Here is an 18791-nt window from a genome sequence, read left to right on the forward strand (position 1 = left end):
GTACCAAACATGATTCTGGAAGCAAATCAGTGAGCAACAGTTCTCTACAGGCTCTGCTTCAGTTCTTGCCCTGAGTTCCTGCCCTGACTTCTCTCAGTGAAGGGCTATAAGCTGGAAGATGTAACAAACCTTCTCCTTCTCAGTTTGCTTTTGGTTATGGTGTTTATCACAGCAACAGAAAGTCAACCAGTATGGTGGCTATTTGTAAAACCTATCACAAATAGGGGTCAGGGGAGGCAAGTTTTTTAAGTTTGTTTGTTTGAATTTCATTTAAGGAAACTACAAGGTACGATGCACACTGGTCAGGCTGGTCCACTCTGCATAAAGAAGGGTTTATCAGTAACTTCAGTTCCTGGATTCCCAAAGATCCATCTTCATACTCCAACCTTTTAGCCAGGGAGGGGAGTGGTGCTAAGCCTGACAGTGAGCTACTGCAGCCAACCAAGGGGCCCTGCAGGATCTCTTAAAAGCTCCAAGGTCACCTCAGTGTTGGGAAGCACTTGTTTGTTCCCTGACATCTGTCTGGCACTAGTCATACTTCATACTTCTTCATGATAGCATATCTTGTGAGCTTGGGGTTCAGCTGTTTCTCTGATAAAAAGCACACAGTGATAATCACTGCAAAACAGGGTCCAGAGGTTGGTATTATCCAACCCGACTGTAAGGTTGGAGAGCTGGCCCACCAACAGCCCAAACATCTCTCTCCCAAGTAAGTATGACTGTTTAAATGAGGCCAGTGAGTCATTAGGACACACGGTTTAGTTTAAGTCATGTCTGCTTGCCAAGTGTCATTGTGAAGGACCTTTTTGATGAGGACTATGAATCAGAACTTTCTGGAACTCTATCCCTATCCCTACCCACAATACCTGAGTTGCCTCCACAATACCTAGTAAGGAGTTATCTTGGGAGACTGGGTTGCAATTGAAGGTTTGCAGCTGTCCTCAGGTCCTGTCACTTGGGAACTGGCCTGCAGGACAGGGTGGGCCAGACTCAGGAGCTCAGGGGCTGAGTGCCATGGAGGAGGGGGATCTTGGCAGTTAGAGTTGGAGAAGAAGAAATACCTTTGGATAATGTAGACTCGATCTGTCCATGGAAGAATGTTCTTTTAGAGACCATGGCAGGTCACCTGTGGGGAGATCTCTTGGAAGTGTCAGCACAATAACTGTCATCTGGGGAGCCCAGGGCTCCAGTGCCCAACCAGACCTCTTCAATGGGGAATAAAACCAGCTCTTGACCAGAGCAAGGGCGCCCTCTGATGCTCACACAGGGCTGCAGCCGATAATCTATGCAGTAAGACCCCATAGTAGCAAATTGGAAGTCAATGACTGCAAGGAAAGAGATTCAATCTCCATGGAAACGGTGACAACAAAATCAGAGGGTGACACCTTTTTCAGCAGGGAGCCTGAAGGGAACAGGGAGACTGTCACTTTTTCTTCTCTGGTAGCTGCTTGTCTAACAGCTTCAGCACCCATCCCATGAGCCTCACTCAGGTTCTTGGGAGTGTCCCTCACAAGCTTAGCCAGGGCTGGCCTTGCAGGCCTTGCTCCGTTAAACTTATGTCTGGGTTAGTCCTCCAGCTCTTGGGGTGGGGACCCAGCGGCTGTGGGTCCCATGGAGGTAGCACAGGCATAGAACAGTGCTATTTGTCATGTTATCAAAGGGCCCAGCTGTCCTTAGAGAGGAGAAATAACCACTTCTGAGCCATTTCAATGAGAAAGAAAGCCACAAAGCTCACAGAAGAGAGATAATACAATAAAAAGGAGAATGGGGACAGCTACAGCTGAGGCCTACTACCCTGTCTGTCCCCTGCTCACCTGAGAACCCATGGCTCCTAGAGAAGGCTAGACTGCCCTGGTGCCAAGGGTGGCCTGATGGGTCAAGTTCTTTTACTCAGTGGAGGAAATCACGCCTGCACAGACAGATGGGCTTCCAGGGTCACATGAGGTAGCGGGGACATGCTGGCTTGTAACAGACCAACAGGCCAATGGGAAAAGGCCATGTCTAGACTTCACTAACTCATTTCTGGGGACAATGGAATAGTGGGTTGGCATCAAGAAGGGAGCACATAGTAGGGTCTCATGACACTGGCCTGTAAGACTAGTTGCTCAGAAAACTGAGGTCAAAGAGTCACTCATTTCAGGCCAGTCTGGGCTGCAGAGTGAGTTCAAGATCAGCCTGGGTAACCTAATGGGAACTCAGTGGGAACATGTCTCAAAGAAAACATTTTTACAATGTTTGTAGCTTAGTGGTCTAGTGGCCGCTTAGCATTAACAAAGCACTCAGTTTAATCCCTAGTTCTGGAGAAAAAGGAAGTAAAAGGAACGGTGGGGAGTACTGTTTGCCAGTACCTCACATAGAGGGAAGCCCGCCTATCATATCCCAGGGGCCTGGGGACTGTCCTTATTTTGGCAAAGTCTCTGAATGTACTAGGCCATCCCATGAGCTAAAGATTACACATTTCAATCTGATCCCTCATGATGACTTCGATCCAACCCTTTTTGGGATGACGGTGTTCTCGTGGCAAGGTGCATATAGCTATAGGAAGCCACGTAACAGGCATTTCACACAACCCAGAATAGCTCAGCTCTGGAGGTGCCTAGAGGAAGGGACGCTTGTCACAGCCCGTGATAGAGACTGATATGTGTGCGGCCATCTGTGAAGAACAGTCAAGACCTGATTAGTCTCAATGCTAACTTTGAGAAGCTGTCTCTGTAATAACAGACCTGTAAGAATTATGGTTCCCTGTGAGGCTCTAGTGGCCTACCACTGCGCTAGAAGGATGCTTGCTTCGCTGGTCTAGACAGGTTTGATTTGGCTTATTACAGGAAACACAGTGGCTTTCGTTACACCTTCAAGATATTGGGAGAAAGACATTCTTCATGGTCTTTGTCAGAACACAGTCCAAGAATAGAGTCCTTCGAGAGGGAATTCTGAGTGGCTTGTGAGAAAACTCCAGGAAAACAAGACAAGAGTCTTGTGACTTCAGTTTCTTCAAGAAATGTGAATTGTTCTTGGCCTGCTTTCCTGCTCCTCCCCGGTGTAGCAGATAGGAATGCGTTTACTTTAGGTTATTCACTACAACCGGATATTATTTGTTTATATGCCTTTATGAAAAAACACGTTTCTGACATTTGCAGCTTGTCCTTGTCATTATATATAGCTCGAACTCATGAGTTTATACATGTGACTTTTTTTTAAACCCTCAGAGTATAAATTGTCTGATGCTCTGAATAAAGTCAGCTATTAAATGGACTGCTTCAATTTTAGGTTTCTTTCTCCCAGGTCCCGCCACCTTTAGAGTGGTAAATGGACTTCATGGTAGGTGCCTTACTTACCAACTTCATCCCTGATGTTGGCAAGTTCAATTGACAGCTCTTTTTCTTTCGCAAGGGCCCTTTCACTCTGAAAAAAAAAAAAAAAACCACAGGATAACGAGAGTCGCCTAGTTTTGTGCTACAAAAGCATAGTCACATGTTTAACAAATAAATCACATTAACCAAGTAAGTCTAGCCCTGAAGGTGAGAACCACATTCCTTATATAAAACATAACAGAACCAAGTCAGACTCATCCATTTGTGTCATTAATATACAATAGCATCCACAGCCATCTTTTCTCTGAATCACACTGTTATATCATCCTGGAAAAATTCTAAGTGTGTCTCTGTAATACACATGAACGTACTAGCATATATTACTATATACTACAGATTCCCACTTGATTTTTTTATGATAGTAAGGGATTCTTGTCCATGAAAAAGCTCATGATTATATATCTACACACTTCCTTGTTTTTCACACAAGCAATTATTCCCTTAAGCTTACTCTTTTGTTCATTACTGGTTAGTTATCTAATGAATAATGAAAATCAGGGCAGAAGCCTTGGTATGAAACATTTCTGTCTGTCATAACACCCAACAGTGAGGTTTCTATGAGTTTTGATCCATTCTGGGCATTACTAGAGGTAATAGGAGGTACTGCATGCAAGAAGTATTATTTAGAGCATAAAAGCTACTTGTAACTCAATGACCGCCTGTTTTTATATCAATTATATTTTGTGATGTAAAATAGTTAAGAGCCTGAAGACATACTACATATGCAATCTGCATTTATGAGTCACCACAAATGGATTCTTCAGATTTCACTGCTAATAATAAGGAAATGTTACTCATAAACCGGAGATGTGAACTCTTCAGATAAATTCCCCGCCAATCAACAGAATGTACTCACAATGCAAACTGAGTTCCAGAGAGATTTCTTTTGGCTAAAATGTGGACCAAACACCTAATACAGGAATCTCTGAGGCTGTGTGATGATTAACTGTTGTCTATAGAGAGCCTGCATGTTCAATGTCCCACGAGGTCCATGTGCTAGAGAGGCTTAATCCTCCGACCTGGAGGTACCATGCATCTTTAAGAGGTGGGGTCTAAGAGGAAGTCTGTAATTCACTGGGAGTGTGCCCTTTAAGAAGCCTGTGGAATCCTGGCTTCTTCCTCTTCCCAGCCATGAGGCAGCAGTTTGTTCTGCCTCTAGGTCCTCACTGGTGCCATCCAGTAAGCCCTCCTGAGGCCCAAAGCAATGGTCCATCTGATTGAAGATTAGGACTTCCAAAAGTGAGCACTAATACCTTTTTCTGTTTCTAAGTTAATCAAGTCAGTTATAGTTATAGTGTTGGGAGGCTGCTACAACGCTCCTTTATTACTGACCACCCTTGCTTCTGTGATTAGTTTTTTCTGTCAACTTGACTAAGGTCACCTGGGAAAGAGGGAACATCAACTGGGGAATTATTTCCTTCAGACTGGGTGTGTCTGTGGGAACATTCGATTGATTGATTGATTGATTGATTGATTGATGTGGAAGGGCCTAGCCTACTGTAGGTGGTGCCATCCCTGGGAAACATGGTCTTGTGTTTGCAATCCTAAGATTGAGCAGGCCATGGGGAACAAGCCAATATGACGTGTTTCTCTACGATTCCTGATTTAACTTTGCTCAGTGATGGGTTGATCGGGACGTGTGAGCCACATAAACCCCGTCCTCCGCAAGTTGCTATTGGACATTGTTTATCACAGCAGCAGAAAGCCACCTAGGACAGTGGCTAACTGAAAAACTAGTAAAAACAGAAGGGAAAGATGGTGTTTCATTTCATTTAAGGTACCGTGAGGTTTAATAATACATCCAGGTCAGATTGGCTCAATCTCCAAATAAAGAGAAGCTCAGGAGGATTTTCAGTTCCTGGACTCCCAGAGATCCACACAGCAATGGACCAGGACAAGACCATGTAAGCTAAATTAAACCTTTTCCTCCCCAAGTTGGTTTTAGTCAGTTTTTAAATTTTTTTTTATCACAACAAAAACTGAAACAGAACAGTGCCTCTCACGGACCTGTGCTCTGTGGGAGTGGAGGCAGTTTGCACAGTTGTGCTTGTGAATGATCTGCACTTAGACCAGTGGTTTTCATTCTGTGGGTCAAGATCCTCTGGGGAGTCCAATGACCCTTTCACAGGGACCTGAGGCCACTGGAAAGCGCAAATATTACATTACAATTCACCACAGTAGCAACACTACAGTTGTGAAGTAGCAACAAAAATAATTTCACAGTTGGTGGACATCACAGCATGAGGAACTGTATTAAAGGGTTGCAGCATTAGGAAGGTTGAGAACCGCTTGTCTCTACAAAGGTAGGAAAGGTTGACTGCGGGCTCCTGGGAGAGCCTCGGCTCATCCGAAGGTAATGCTGTGAGAGTTGTAATGCTTGAATTAAACTCTGTTGTTACAAACAGAAAGCTGGAGAAGTAGCTTGGCGGCCCAGTTACTATCAGCATCAGCAAGCTCATGGCACAGGCATCAATACCTCTTCCATAATCAAGAGAAGAAGGGGCCAACTCTCAAGTGTGGTCCCTCGTCAGATGCTGCCCCTACCTTTGTGTTGCTTTCCAGCCTCACAGCTCCGAGACATAAACTTCTGTTTATGCTTGAAACATTTTGCTACATCAGTACAAATCAATGAAGGCTCCCCAGGTCGTTATGGAAGTTGGTCATTTCTTCGGCCCACAGAGGTTCCGTTTTCCCTGAATTCAGGCAGCAATAGTACCACAGAGTGCACAACTTCCTAATCCTCAGAAGACTCTACTTTAAATGTCATTGGCTACCTCATGGGGCCTCGACGGGGGTTAAATGAGTTACACAGCAATAGTGCTCGAATAAGTTAGGTGGTGTTATAGAGCCATGGTTTCCTTTGGTTTTCTTTGTAACTATCAAACAGATCCCAGGATATTTGTTTTTGGTATGAGTACACCTGCCAGAAGAGGGCATCAGACTCCTTTATAGATGGCCGTGAGCTACCATATGGATGCTGGGAATTGAACTCAGGACCTCTAGAAGAGCAGCCAATACTCTTAACTGCTGATCCATCTTTCTTGCCCCAGGACTTTTTTTTTTTTTTTAACTTGTTCTAACTGTAACCTATAATGGCCACTTGACAACCATCTTGTACCAATCTAGTACTTTGGAGAGGGGTCATTTCAGTAGCTGCTTTGTAAAAGAAAACTAGTGAGAAAACTACTATGCCAAGGGCAATTTGGAAAGGTCACAACCACAACTTTACAAACACAGCCAGAGAACACAGATCTTAAGTGCATCTCATCAGTCAAGGCACGAGAAAGGCGCCTGTCATTGAAGACTCAGACAGCATCAGGCAGCAAGCGAATGGCTGAACTGTCAAAACCTACTCAGTTCAACTCCAGACCCAAAGCTAGGGCTTTCCTCGGCTTCCCACTGTAGCCGGTGCCTGATGAATACAACATCGTCAGGCGGTGGTATCCTCCAGTCACAGCAAACAGCTCTGGACCTTCCAGGTGACTGGCAGGAAGGAAATGGACCCCATAAGGAAAATGGCCAAGCTTTCAAACTTTCTAGATAGAGATTATTTGTTCTTCAATAAAGGTTCCTGATGCTACCAAACACTTTCCATTAGCCACGCATAGAATAATTGCCTCCTTTCCCCATTCTCCTTCAAACACAGCCATCCCTCTGTATCTGTAGGAGCTGATAACAAGAACCATCCCAACCAGGATACTTGAATCCATGTATACTTCCAAGTCCTTTATATAAAACAGTGCGACGTGCACAGAGATCCCATTCTGATTTTCCTAGAGCAAGGGTTCTCAACATTCCTACAGCTGTGACCCTTTAATACAGTTCTTCATGTTGTGGTGGCCCCCAACCATAAACTTATTCTTGTTGTTACTTCATAAGTATAATTTGCTACTATTATGAAACTTAATGTAAATAATATTCAGTATATCTGACATGCAATCTCCAAAGAGGTCTCTACCCACAGGTTGAGAATCAATGTCCTAGACTTTAAAACCACCTCTCCATTGTTTCTAGTCTTGAATGTGGTGTAAATTCATTGTGAATAGTTGCTACACTGTACTATTCAGAGAACAATCATAACAAAAACTGAAAGACCAAAATGCCATGTGTTTTCATTATTGATTTTGGATGCATAGACTGAGTTGATCGACTACTACATGGTTGTAGAAATTACAGATTCCGAGGCTTACCTGTTAATGCGCCCTGGACTTTTTCTATTTATGGAGAGACAACAGGGGCTCGGTGATAAAGGGACCAGCTGCCTTAGAAATGGACAACCCAGGTGTTTCAACCCAGGGACCAACTATCCAACACCACACATAGCAAGGTTGTCCCCATCCCTCCCCATGTAGGTGTGTGACCTGAAGAGCCAAGTTGGACATGGGTTGGACCTAGTACTCTTGGTCAGGTAACTTCCCACATCTGACTGGAGCTGAGGCAGCCAGCTGCCACCGGATCTGGCTCTGCGAAAAATTCTCTAGGAGCTCCTGACCCCACTCCCCCGCCTCCATCCTGACAGCTTGCACTACCTGTGTTTGTCCTTGAAATTGACTTGCAGATTGCACGTTTGAGACATTTCCAGTGTTTGGTGCCTCTTCAGCCTGGCCTTGTGGACTTAAAACTCTAGATAGGGTAGCTTTTCCCCTGTCGATTTTAGACAAACCGTTCTGATGGCCCTGGACACATTCCTGGTGAAGATGCTGGCTCTGCTCAGCCTTAGCTTGCCAAGGCCAACCTGGCTCCTCTGCTTGTTCTGGTAAGATCCTTTCTCCCTTAAGTGCTTGATTTTGAAATGACATCAACCCTTCATCAACCCTTCTGACCTATGCACCAAGTGAGCTACTGTGTGTTTCCTGAAAGCCACACCAGAATGACGTCATGACAGCTGCAGTGGGCAGCGTCAATAGAGGTGCTCTTAGGACCCGAGCTGTCTAGGTGAACACCAAGGACCACTTCCACTGGTTTTCAATTTGCTGTGCATGTCCCCCCCCCCGACCCACTGTGGAACCCCAGGGGCCAGCAGAAGGCCTGATCTTGAAGGGTCCTTCTGCAATGATTTCAAGTTACTCTTCGCACCGTTCCCTGGATAATGGCAAGCTGGGAGGATTGGGACAGGAGGGGGTCAGACCAGCACCTTCCTAAATGGGGAATGTGTGGAAAATTCCTAACTGGTGCCAAGCACGAGAACTCCTGTGTTCACTCAAGAAGGCTAAATATAGATGCATCAACCATCCACAGTGTCCTGGTGACAGAGTCCAGGCACCTCAGAGCCCACGAAGGCCATTCCTCTCCAGTGACTATTTAGTCTAAGACAGGCTTCCCTTCAAATGAGAACTTGTGGGGCCTCCTGTCCTCTCCAAGTCAGTGTTCACAGCTTCTTAGCTGCATCTTCCATTTGCTTACGTACGTCTCCTTCATTGTCCTGGCTTTCCTGTTATTTCAGTGTGGTATGTAATCTTAAATGTGGAACCCAAGATGATCAGGGGCCAGGAAACACCCAATTCACCCTTCTTCTCCAGTCCTGAACGTAGGTGCCATAGCAGGTCTACTCCCCTGGAGGCCCAGTCTCTGAAGACTTGGCCCCCCGTGCCACGGACTCCTGAGAATTCCGCCGCCCCTTTTTCCTAGCCAGATACACCAGGCAGAGCACAGACACCACTCATTCCTGCAACATCAAGCAACTGGACGAGTGGCCAAACCTCAAGCCAGTCTGCCACACTCTGTTACCTTAACCTGCTTAGTCTGGTGTTATCTGTTCAGATGGCTGACACTACCGAATGGACCTGGGGGTAATTGGAAGTGAAAACTTCTCTCCTGGTTAACATCACATGTGTGACTCCACACTTGGGCATCGGCCTTTCCCGCTCTTCTTGAATGAGCAACTAACCCACAAAACTAAGGCTGTACCCCAGTATCTCTGGATGGCTTCCCCTCCAGTGAATCTAGAAAGAGAAAGCTTATACATTACCAGACACTAACTAAGTGCCTACTGTGTGCCAGGCAAATGCCATTTTGGCCTCCAAGAAACCAGTATCTCAGTGAACGCCAATACACCAGCAATTACAGAAGAATGTGAGATAGTCCAGGAGGTTACGATGTCTTGGAGATTTAAACTGAGGTCAGAGGAGAAACGAAAAAGGGTCTGTGAAGGGAACATCTTAGGCAGAGGCCAAAAGAAACAGTGATACAAAAGGGCACCAGGGGCTTCTAGGAACCTTTGTCACCCTACCAGATGAATCCATAGTCTTTTTTCTTTGTAACTTCTGATCCTGTTCTGTGATACTCACTGGGAGAATTCTTGTTTGTCTGTAAGAAATACGGAGGACAAATGATGAACATTTATTGAAGTCTGAGCATAAGCCTGGTGTGTGTGTCCATCTGTCTGTCTATCTGTGCATGCCCAGGGACTCTTAATAATCTTTGCTATATTTTTAAAAATGAAATAACTATATCATATTTACTTATGTGTACATGTGTGCATACATGTGTGTGAATGCAGGTGCCTGTGGAGGCCAGAAGCATCAGATCCCCTGGAGCTGGAATCACAAGCAGTTGTGAGCCACCTGAAGTAGGTGCTGGGAAGTAAACCTAGTCTTCTGCAAGAAGGACCAAGTGCTTTTAACTGAGCCATTTACACAGCCTTTCTCCAATAGTTCTAGCCTGGTCTGTATAAGTGCTAATCACAGACACCAATCATATGACGTGGACCACGATGCTCCCAAGGAATTAAGTAAGAAATAGGACAACTCAGAAGCAGTGGTATGCCTGTAATCCCAGGATTTGGGAAGCAGGGGTAGATGTTGCATGTTCCAGCCCAGCTTGGGCTAAACCTTGCCTCAGAGAACAAAGAGGGGAGGGATCTTTCTTGGTATTCTGGTATTTGAGGAAATAACTGGGTCCTTTCTACCGTGAATTAAATTTCATACATGACACACTTACATACTAAGCTGCAAAGAAGTTGGGAGCTGTCCCCTGAAACAATGCTGCCTCTTACCCGTAAGTCTGGCTTAACTTGGTAAAATGTGTCACACTGGGGAGATATTTTCCTTGGCAGTCTTCAGGTGAGCCAGTCACAGATCATGTGTATCTCTGCAGTAATTTCCGTGGCTTTCTGTGCACAGACCATTCATTTTCAGTGTGAATATTAAAAAATGTGGCCAGATTTATAACAGAGATCTGGGGTGGGAATCCCTAGAGATATGGGGCAATCTTTAGCTTTCTTTCTGCTACAGTTTTAAGATAGTGCTGTCATTTTCAGTGTGAATATTAAAAAATGTGGCCAGATTTATAACAGAGATCTGGGGTGGGATCCCTAGAGATATGGGGCAATCTTTAGTTTTCTTTCTGCTACAGTTTTAAGATAGTGCTGACACAATACTTGAGATAATCAATAAGTCCCATTTCTTTCTCAACTAATTAACACGAAGCTACAGTGTGTTTGTACAACGACCCACTTTTCTACTCTGAAATGAAACTTAACAACAACAACAACAACAAAACCCCATCCAACACAAAGCACTGCTCATATCTAACAGTCTTCCATACACTCGAATGTCGAATTGTGTCAACAGTGTAGTCAAATCTGTATTAAAAGAAACCAGAGTGACTGAACTTAAAAGGTCTGTCCAGTCTTTGTCCCTGTGCATGCTGGGAGAATCACTAGTTAGAAGAATCATCTTGTTTACCCAGGAGACGATGGCTAATGAGGGAGTATCATCCTAGCAGGAAGATAACAAGGGTATCCACATCTGGATGGCTAACAAGCAACTGGGAACAGAGACGGATGAGGCCAAGAAGCAGGAATGCTAACCGAACATGCAAGGCAGGCACATCCTAGGGTGCAAGCGGCAGAAAGAAAAGAAGCCAGCATAGGGAGTTTAAGTACATTTGTGTTGAACTTAAGACACTTCTTGGCTCTTTGTGGATTCTCCCTTCCTTTAGTATGAGCAGTACGGTCAGATTGCATCTCTGCTAAAAACACAAGCAAGCAAGCAAACCAACAACAAAACAAAAAAACAAAACAAAACAAAAAAAAAACCTTCCTCCAAATAAAATGAAACCCAAAAGCCAAAACCAAACAACAGCAACAAAAGCCTGGCAGATCTACACGCTTCCATTAATACAAGTTGAGAAAATGCAAGTCTGGCTTCCAGGCTGGAGAGTTCTCGGCACTCTCTGTATTATGTTTTCCACTGTAGTGGAGCTTGCTGTGAGTGAGAACTAACCTCTTGTGCTTCATCACATCGGAGCAAGCAGCGCACTTTCCTGGTGAACTCTTTGCTTGTAGCTCCATCCCTACTCCATGACAGTTTAACAGAACCCCACCCCATCCTGATGCCTAAGTCAAAAACTCCGCACCCCCCCCCCAGCTGCCTATGATTCCTTCCCAGCTTGTTTGCAGGTCAAGCAGTGGCCAGAACCTTCATTTAATTATCCTCTAGTCTGTAACTGGTGTTTAATTGTTCTGTGTGTGTCATGGATGTCTATATGACCTGTAATTTCTGGGGAAAATGTGGAAGCACAAGGGAATTTGTAACTGGGAAAAGGCTGGTCAGGTTTCTAAATCATTCTTCGCTAGTCTGCTTTAACCAGGCACGGAGGACAGCAGTGAAACATATGGCTAACTGGACGGCTTGAGGTAAGTGGGAAGATGACAGGCATGCATAGCTTTTAAAGACTCTTATTTTTATTTTACATGCATGGGTGTGTATTTAACTGTATGTATGTATGTATGTATGTATGTATGCATGTATGTATGTATATATGTATGTATGTTCAGTACAGTGCAGTGCCCGAGGAGGTCAGAGAAGGACACCGGATCTACTGGAACTACAGTTACATATGGTTGTGTGTCACCCTGTGGGTGCTGGGAATTGAATCCAGGTCCTTTGTAGAGCAACCAGTACTCTAACCACTGGGCCACCTCTCCAGCCTCAATAGGGATAGTTTTTTTAAAAAACATTTTCTTGCTTAGCAGTTTTGTTTTCTCTTTGTTCTCTAGGAAGATTCTACAGTTTCCCCTGGTGCGTCAGGGTGGAGAGCCATTTCCAGGTGCTACTTTTCTACCCTCCTTTCGGAAATGATTTACAAAGTTACTTTCAGATCTCACTAGTTTTAAAAAGAACATCTTAGCTACTGTGTAATCAAACTGAAAAAAAAAGTTATCTCTTAGGTTCAAATGTCCTCTCTCATAGTTAAGTGATGTAGTGGGAATGGTTTGGGGATGACAAGCTGGGATGGAGCTATCAGGAAAACTTTCTGATGACTTTTACTTCACCCTAACACTTTTCAAACTGTGTAGATGCAGGATGGTGAGGACTAAGAGAAGGCGGGGCTTACTGTGGGAAGACTAACAGAGGGCTGGGCTTACTGTGGGAGGACCAACAGGGCGGGGTTTACTGAGACTCACAGCCTGCTATCCCCAAAGTCTGGGGCAGAATGAAATCCTATACCAAGTCTGCCGCACAACAGCCACAGAGTGAAGGAAGGACTTGGGTACACTTCTTGTGAAGTTATTCTGAAAAGCAAGCAACAACAAAACAACTCCTGCTCTTATTTTAAAAGAAGTCCCTCATTCCTTTAAAAGACACCTAAATATGTAGCCATTAAAACCTATGCTGGAACACTATTCTGAAACATGGCAAAAAAAATTTTCAAAAAATATGAGTGTGAGAGTAATGAGAAAGTCTATTAACGCAGTTTAACATTTTTATCGCAGAAAACTGAAGTACTGAATTTGGGTTTCAAAGCTAAAACAAGCGGCAGCTTCTCAAATGTCACGCTTCTAAAGAGATGAATAACAAATTATTTTCCCAAATCCTTAAATGCAATAGTACTATAAGGAAGGTTATTATTTTAGCAATTTGATCTAACAGAAAACAAGGGAAGTCTCACTTGAAGAGTTTTTGTTTATCCTCAAAAAAAAAATCTGCTATCTCCCCCCCAGCACTTACTTTCTCTCTCTCTCTCTCTCTCTCTCTCTCTCTCTCTCTCTCTCTCTCTAACTTCCCACTATGTAGTCCAGGCCAACCTACAACTGGCTTGGTAGACAAGGCTGAGCATAAAACCACAGAGTTCTGCCTGCCCCTGCCTCCTGAGTGCTGGGATTAAAGGTGTGCACCATGACACCTGGACATTCTAAGAGATTAAAAGAATGTATATATATAGATATATATATATATATATATATATATATATATATATATATATATTTGTGTGTGCGTGTGTATGTGTGTATACATACATACATACATACATACATATATATTGGAGATAGGGTCTTCTTATGCTGCCACTGTGGCCTTGAATTCTCAGCCTAGCCACCTTACCCACCTCACCTGAGGAGCTGAGATGACAGGCTCCATCTCTGTGCCTGGCTTTATTCCTGGAACTTGTGGCCCTGGGTTTAGGAGTACCAACTTTACAATATTACTGCGCATGTGGCTTCTCTTTCCCTTTAGCAAACTATTGCTACAAGGCTCTCTTTGACCCCCCACCTTTTCAGCCACATGTCTTGGAAAGGAGTAGCTCTGGTGGGGAATGTGTAGATGCTTCCTGTATGTTGGTTTCTTGAAAGTGTGCGCGCACGCACACACACACGCGCGCGCACACACACACACACACACACACACACAAAACTTAAGTTCTGACTTCAGCCAACAAAAGCCAAATTCCCTGAAATGCCTGCACCAGAACAGAAGTCCGAAGTGATCGTCAAGGGACAGTTTAGTTTTCTGAGATCGTGTGTGAGCCCACAGGAGGTCAGGGTTCATGAGCAGAACCGACAGAGATGATCCCCAGGGACTGCCCTGTAATGAGTTTTAAATTAAACCATATATTTCCCTCTCACCTGGTCACACACTAGACCCCAAGCTATCTCCTAGTTGGTGCCACGTGGGTAAAAAGAAGGCAATTTCAGGCTTCCCATGCCCCATGAGATTCCATTTCATGCCTCTTTGATGAAATATATATCACAGAGAATAGTTCTTGATAGTAGTTATCTAGAGATGGAATTAAAAACATCATACCGCTCAGGAAGTGGCCAGACCGGGCATCAGCAGCAAAGTCAGGCTTTGTGTTGATTCACTATACAGAGTCCATTTCGATTCTCTGGTTGCCAATCTTCTTTCTAGTGAACCCTCAGACTCCCTGGCTCATCAGGTGTTGGTCCCCATGTCACCCCTTTGTGACAGGAAAGTCACAGAACAAACTAGAACCCTGTGCCTTCGTCTCTCACATGGGCAACTGCAGAGATGCTCTTTACATCCAGAATGATAAACTTTCAAAGTTCCGGTTTGACTTAGCGAAGACATTTTGCCTAGCTGACCCATATTCCTCCCACACCAGAACATCTTAGGTTTCCCAGGTACAGAAAATGCACTAAGAACCTTCCCAAGATTCCCCCGGCAGTTTGAATTTCAAGACCTTCTTACTATGTCTGCAAAATGCAACAGTTTTATCTGAGCCTGCAGGAACATAACATTATGTAAGGCTCTGCAGAGCCCGGGAGAATAAACGCTTTTCTGTAAGGACCACTCACGATCCAGCACCCTGGAAGGAGAACCCGGAGCTTCCTGCTCACCAACAAAGCACACAGGCATGCGAGAGAGAGGCGGGGGCCAGAGGTGGATGCTCACACCTTCTCTGCCCAGACCAAGGAGGGGGATGGGGCGGTAGAAGAGAGGAAAGGCCAAGTACCGTTTTATCCAGGCACTGAAGACAGATATAAGGCTTGCAGCACTGGTGGCCCATCCTGGCAGGCTGGCTCCGTAGCACCTGCATTCAACGAGTCGTCTGCGGTCCCTAAGCCGAGGTGCTGGCTCCCAAAGGGACGCCCCGGGGAGCTGTCACAACTTCCATGTGGTCTCCCGACTACCTTATTTCTCCTGATAACTTCGGTGATTGCAGAGAGGAGGACTCGGGAGGAGAGGGCGGGGCGGCTGGCAAATCCTCCTGCGAGGGAGGGGCGGGAGTGGGGCGGGAGTGGGGCGGGAGCCGGGCAGGCGGCGCAGCGGCGGCAGCAGCAGCAGCAGCAGAAGCAGCAGAAGCAGTAAAACCCAGGGCCACCTAGTTTCCGGGAATCCTCAGACCCTGGCGGATGAACTGTCGCCTGACTACCTAGCCTTTGACAGTGGTATCTCCCTGAGCAGACAGCCCGGCTGCTCTGCATACAGCACTGTCTCTTCGCGTGCAGCGCAGACACGCCTAGAGAGGACTCAGGGCACACACAAAAGGAGACCCCCAGGGACCCAGGGGTGGAGGGTGGGCTGAGGCGTGCCAGCCCTGGCCGCCTGTCTTGCCAAGGAGTAAATACATTTATAAATGCGACCAATGACAAGGTCTCTCTGCCAGTCCACTGCCAACAGGAGGGCTCTTGGCTCATGTACGAATCCTCATGCCCTCAACAATTGCCTGAGCCTCATTTGAAATTATCTCTACATGCAAAATATAATTGCTATGCCTGTAAGATCACCGCCCTACACAAAACATTCAAGTATCTTTAGTACTTAAGATTTCAACTGGGGTAGGGGCAGCAAATGGCCTGAAAGTCTTAGGGAGTTTGAACTTCCCAGTCAACTTGTAATCTGTAATTCAAAAATAAAGAGGCAAAAGTTTTCTTCAAAAGAAAAACAAAAGAGGAGCCCTCGTGTTTTAAAATGTATTTATGCAACCTTGAAATTAAAATATGGAGATAGTTACAAGATTATTTTTTCAGTAGGGAAGCTACTGAAATGTTGCCGCAAGCAACCCTAAAATGTGTCATCAACAAAACCGCAAAATTAGTGTTGAAAAGGCGGCTCAAGAACACTTGATGCCCTTCGAGAGGACCTGAGTTCTGTTCCTCGCTTCTACGTGAGGAGGCTCACAGCTACCTGTAACTGCAGGTCTGAAGGGACCTGTGTACTGTGGGATGCTCTCCTCTGGACCACAGGTTAGGCACAGACCACACCCAAACACCCACATCCAAGCACAAGCCAAACGTAAACAGATCCTTTATTAACTGAGGCAGAGAGACAAGGTGGCTGAAACTGAATAGGGCAGAAGCATCAGCAAATAACTTTGCAGGTGCTAATTTTAAGAGGAGAAAGAGCGAGTTCTGTGTTAGAATGAGCTAGGGCATGTTGCTACATTCTGGTTGGCTATTTTAGTTATTAGGTTAGTCAAAATAATGGACTCTGATTGCTGGACCTTGGTGTTTTGATAGTTGGACCTTGGTGGTCAACCTCAGGAATGTGTCAGTGGCCATATAAGGCAACAGGCCTTGGTGGTGAGCTAAGGAACAAGATCTAACAGTTGAGCAAGGGGAGAAGGGTAAAGGGCAAAACCTGCGAGCACCGTGTTTGTTATGCTCCGGCCTGTGTTTGCCATGGTCCTGCCTGCTGGACTGGGGGTAAAATGTCCTTTCTGCAGGCATGGTATCCACATGGCATGTTACACACACACACACACACACACACACACACACACACACACACACACACACACACAGCTTTAAAATGTTGTTTTAGAGATACACTCAGCCTCAGCAGCCTCAGCAGCGGGAGGACAAGATCATCTGCACTCTAAGTCTCTCTATCTGTGTTTTCTTATTAGGAACACTTTCTGTTTTGCTTTCAAATGAAACATCCTTGGGAAAGGCAGAGACCATGCACAGCCCAGGCTATGTGGAATGTGGAGCTGGGTATGGTGGTTTGAATGGTTCCAAGAGGCTCATATAGCTGAAAGCCTGTGCCACAGATGGTGGAACTATTTGGGAAGGATTAGCAGGTGTGGCCTTTGGAGGCAGTGTGTCATTTGAGAGTGTGCATTGAGGTTTCAAAAGCCCATTTCAGGCCTAGTCTCACATAGTCTCTATCTCCTGCTTGTGGATCAGACGTAAGCTCTCAGCTACTGCTCCAATGCCATGCCTGCCTGCTGATTGTTATGCCTTCCTGCCATGATGGTCAGGAACTCTAATCCTATGGAACTGTAAGCACATCCTCAATGAAATGTTTGCTTTTATGAGTTGTCTTGGTCACAGTGATTATTCACAGCGGTAGAAAAGTAACTAAGACATGAGGTTTCTGTGGAAGTGAGATGGACCGGACTTTCAGAGAGAGGAATGTCACCTGCCTTGACCTTGAACCTGAGTTGAGAGTTTCTAGAACTTTTAAAACCATGGGAGAAAAATCACCGTGTACAAAGCAGTGGTCTTGCACACTATGTTCAGAGCAGTGTGAGCAGGAGTTAAAAGGCAAAAGCATGCCAAGTGTCCTTCAGTGGAAGAAGGTTAAAAAGAAAACATGTAATATATGCAATGGAATATCATTTGGCTTAACACAAAGAAGAAAAAAATTGTTGGTAGATCCACGTGCAGGCCAGGCACTCTACCTACCACTGAGCCATACCACCAACCTCAAAAGGGAGATTTGAGAATATTATCATGAGTAAAGCATACTTTAAAAAAAAAGCCAAAACCATGTTAAAGATTCTGTAGGGTTAGTTGACTGATTAGAAATCATGTTGAGTCAGAATGTTGCAGATCCGGCATCAAATCGTTGAGCTAGCCTTAGCCATCTGTTGTCCACCTCTGTGGCCGACCCAACAACCTTGGCATATCATGTGGGACTTTCTGGAATGTCCTAACCAACTCCTAGCTTCCACCAACTCAGAAGTTGGGGATTGCCACCAGGTCACATCTGAGACCTATAGCAGAGATTTCCCTACTTTAATGTGAAGCCCTGATGCTTTCAATTTGAAAACCACCCTGAGTTATGACTTTCTTTTGTTCCCTAACTCTTCAGGAACCTCCCCACATTGGAACACATTATGTGGGCCAAGCTAAATCTGTGTTCCCAGGCTAGGGTGAAGCAGGGGAATGAGGAGGAGAGCAGGGCCCAGGAGACCCCGTAATTAGCATAGGAAAGAAATAAGCTGACTAAGGAAGAGACTGGAGGTGTCTCTGCAAGGCTGAGGCGCAGGTACAGCAGCAGCCACCAGATTGACAGAGGCTCCTTACAAAACCAAAGCTCAGACCCTGGGTTAAGATTTAAGATATTTAGCTAAGGCCCTGCCCACCGGAAGTGGGAGTGCAGCAGAGAGAGTCTGCATAAGAGATGGGGCGGCAGAGGCAGGCGGATTTCTGAGTTCAAGGCCAGCTTGGTCTACCGAGTGAGTTCCAGGACAGCCAAGGCTATACAGAGAAACCCTGTCTCAAAAAAACAAAAGAGAGAGAGAGAGAGAGAGAGAGAGAGAGAGAGAGAGAGAGAGAGAGAGAGAGAGAGAGAGAGATATGGGGCGGGGGACTTAGGCTTCCTACATGGCTGGGGATGGGGATTCCACATCAACTGCCCAGGCAGAAATACGCTGCTCTAGAATAGTTTCCTTCTCATCAATTAAACGTAGAAGCACACTCAAACATAACAATAAAAACCACCATCA

At 45.3% G+C, this 18791-nt stretch overlaps 1 protein-coding gene across 3 annotated transcripts in view; it reads right to left on the reverse strand.

The window, feature by feature from the left end:
- The window catches only part of Mtus2 (microtubule associated scaffold protein 2), a 352203-nt gene that overhangs the window by 28614 nt on the left and 304798 nt on the right, over positions 1 to 18791 (reverse strand). For 2 of the 3 annotated variants that reach the window (XM_076923897.1, XM_076923898.1), the window contains exon 8: positions 3336 to 3402. In XM_076923897.1, coding sequence (XP_076780012.1) covers positions 3336 to 3402 — 67 coding nt within the window. Of the gene's footprint in view, positions 1 to 3335; positions 3403 to 15068; positions 15323 to 18791 lie in introns of those variants that run through there. The other variant, XM_076923899.1, reaches the window with a different exon arrangement.

The sequence above is a fragment of the Arvicanthis niloticus genome, chromosome 24, assembly GCF_011762505.2.
Source record: "Arvicanthis niloticus isolate mArvNil1 chromosome 24, mArvNil1.pat.X, whole genome shotgun sequence".
Classification (NCBI taxonomy): Eukaryota; Metazoa; Chordata; class Mammalia; order Rodentia; family Muridae; genus Arvicanthis; species Arvicanthis niloticus.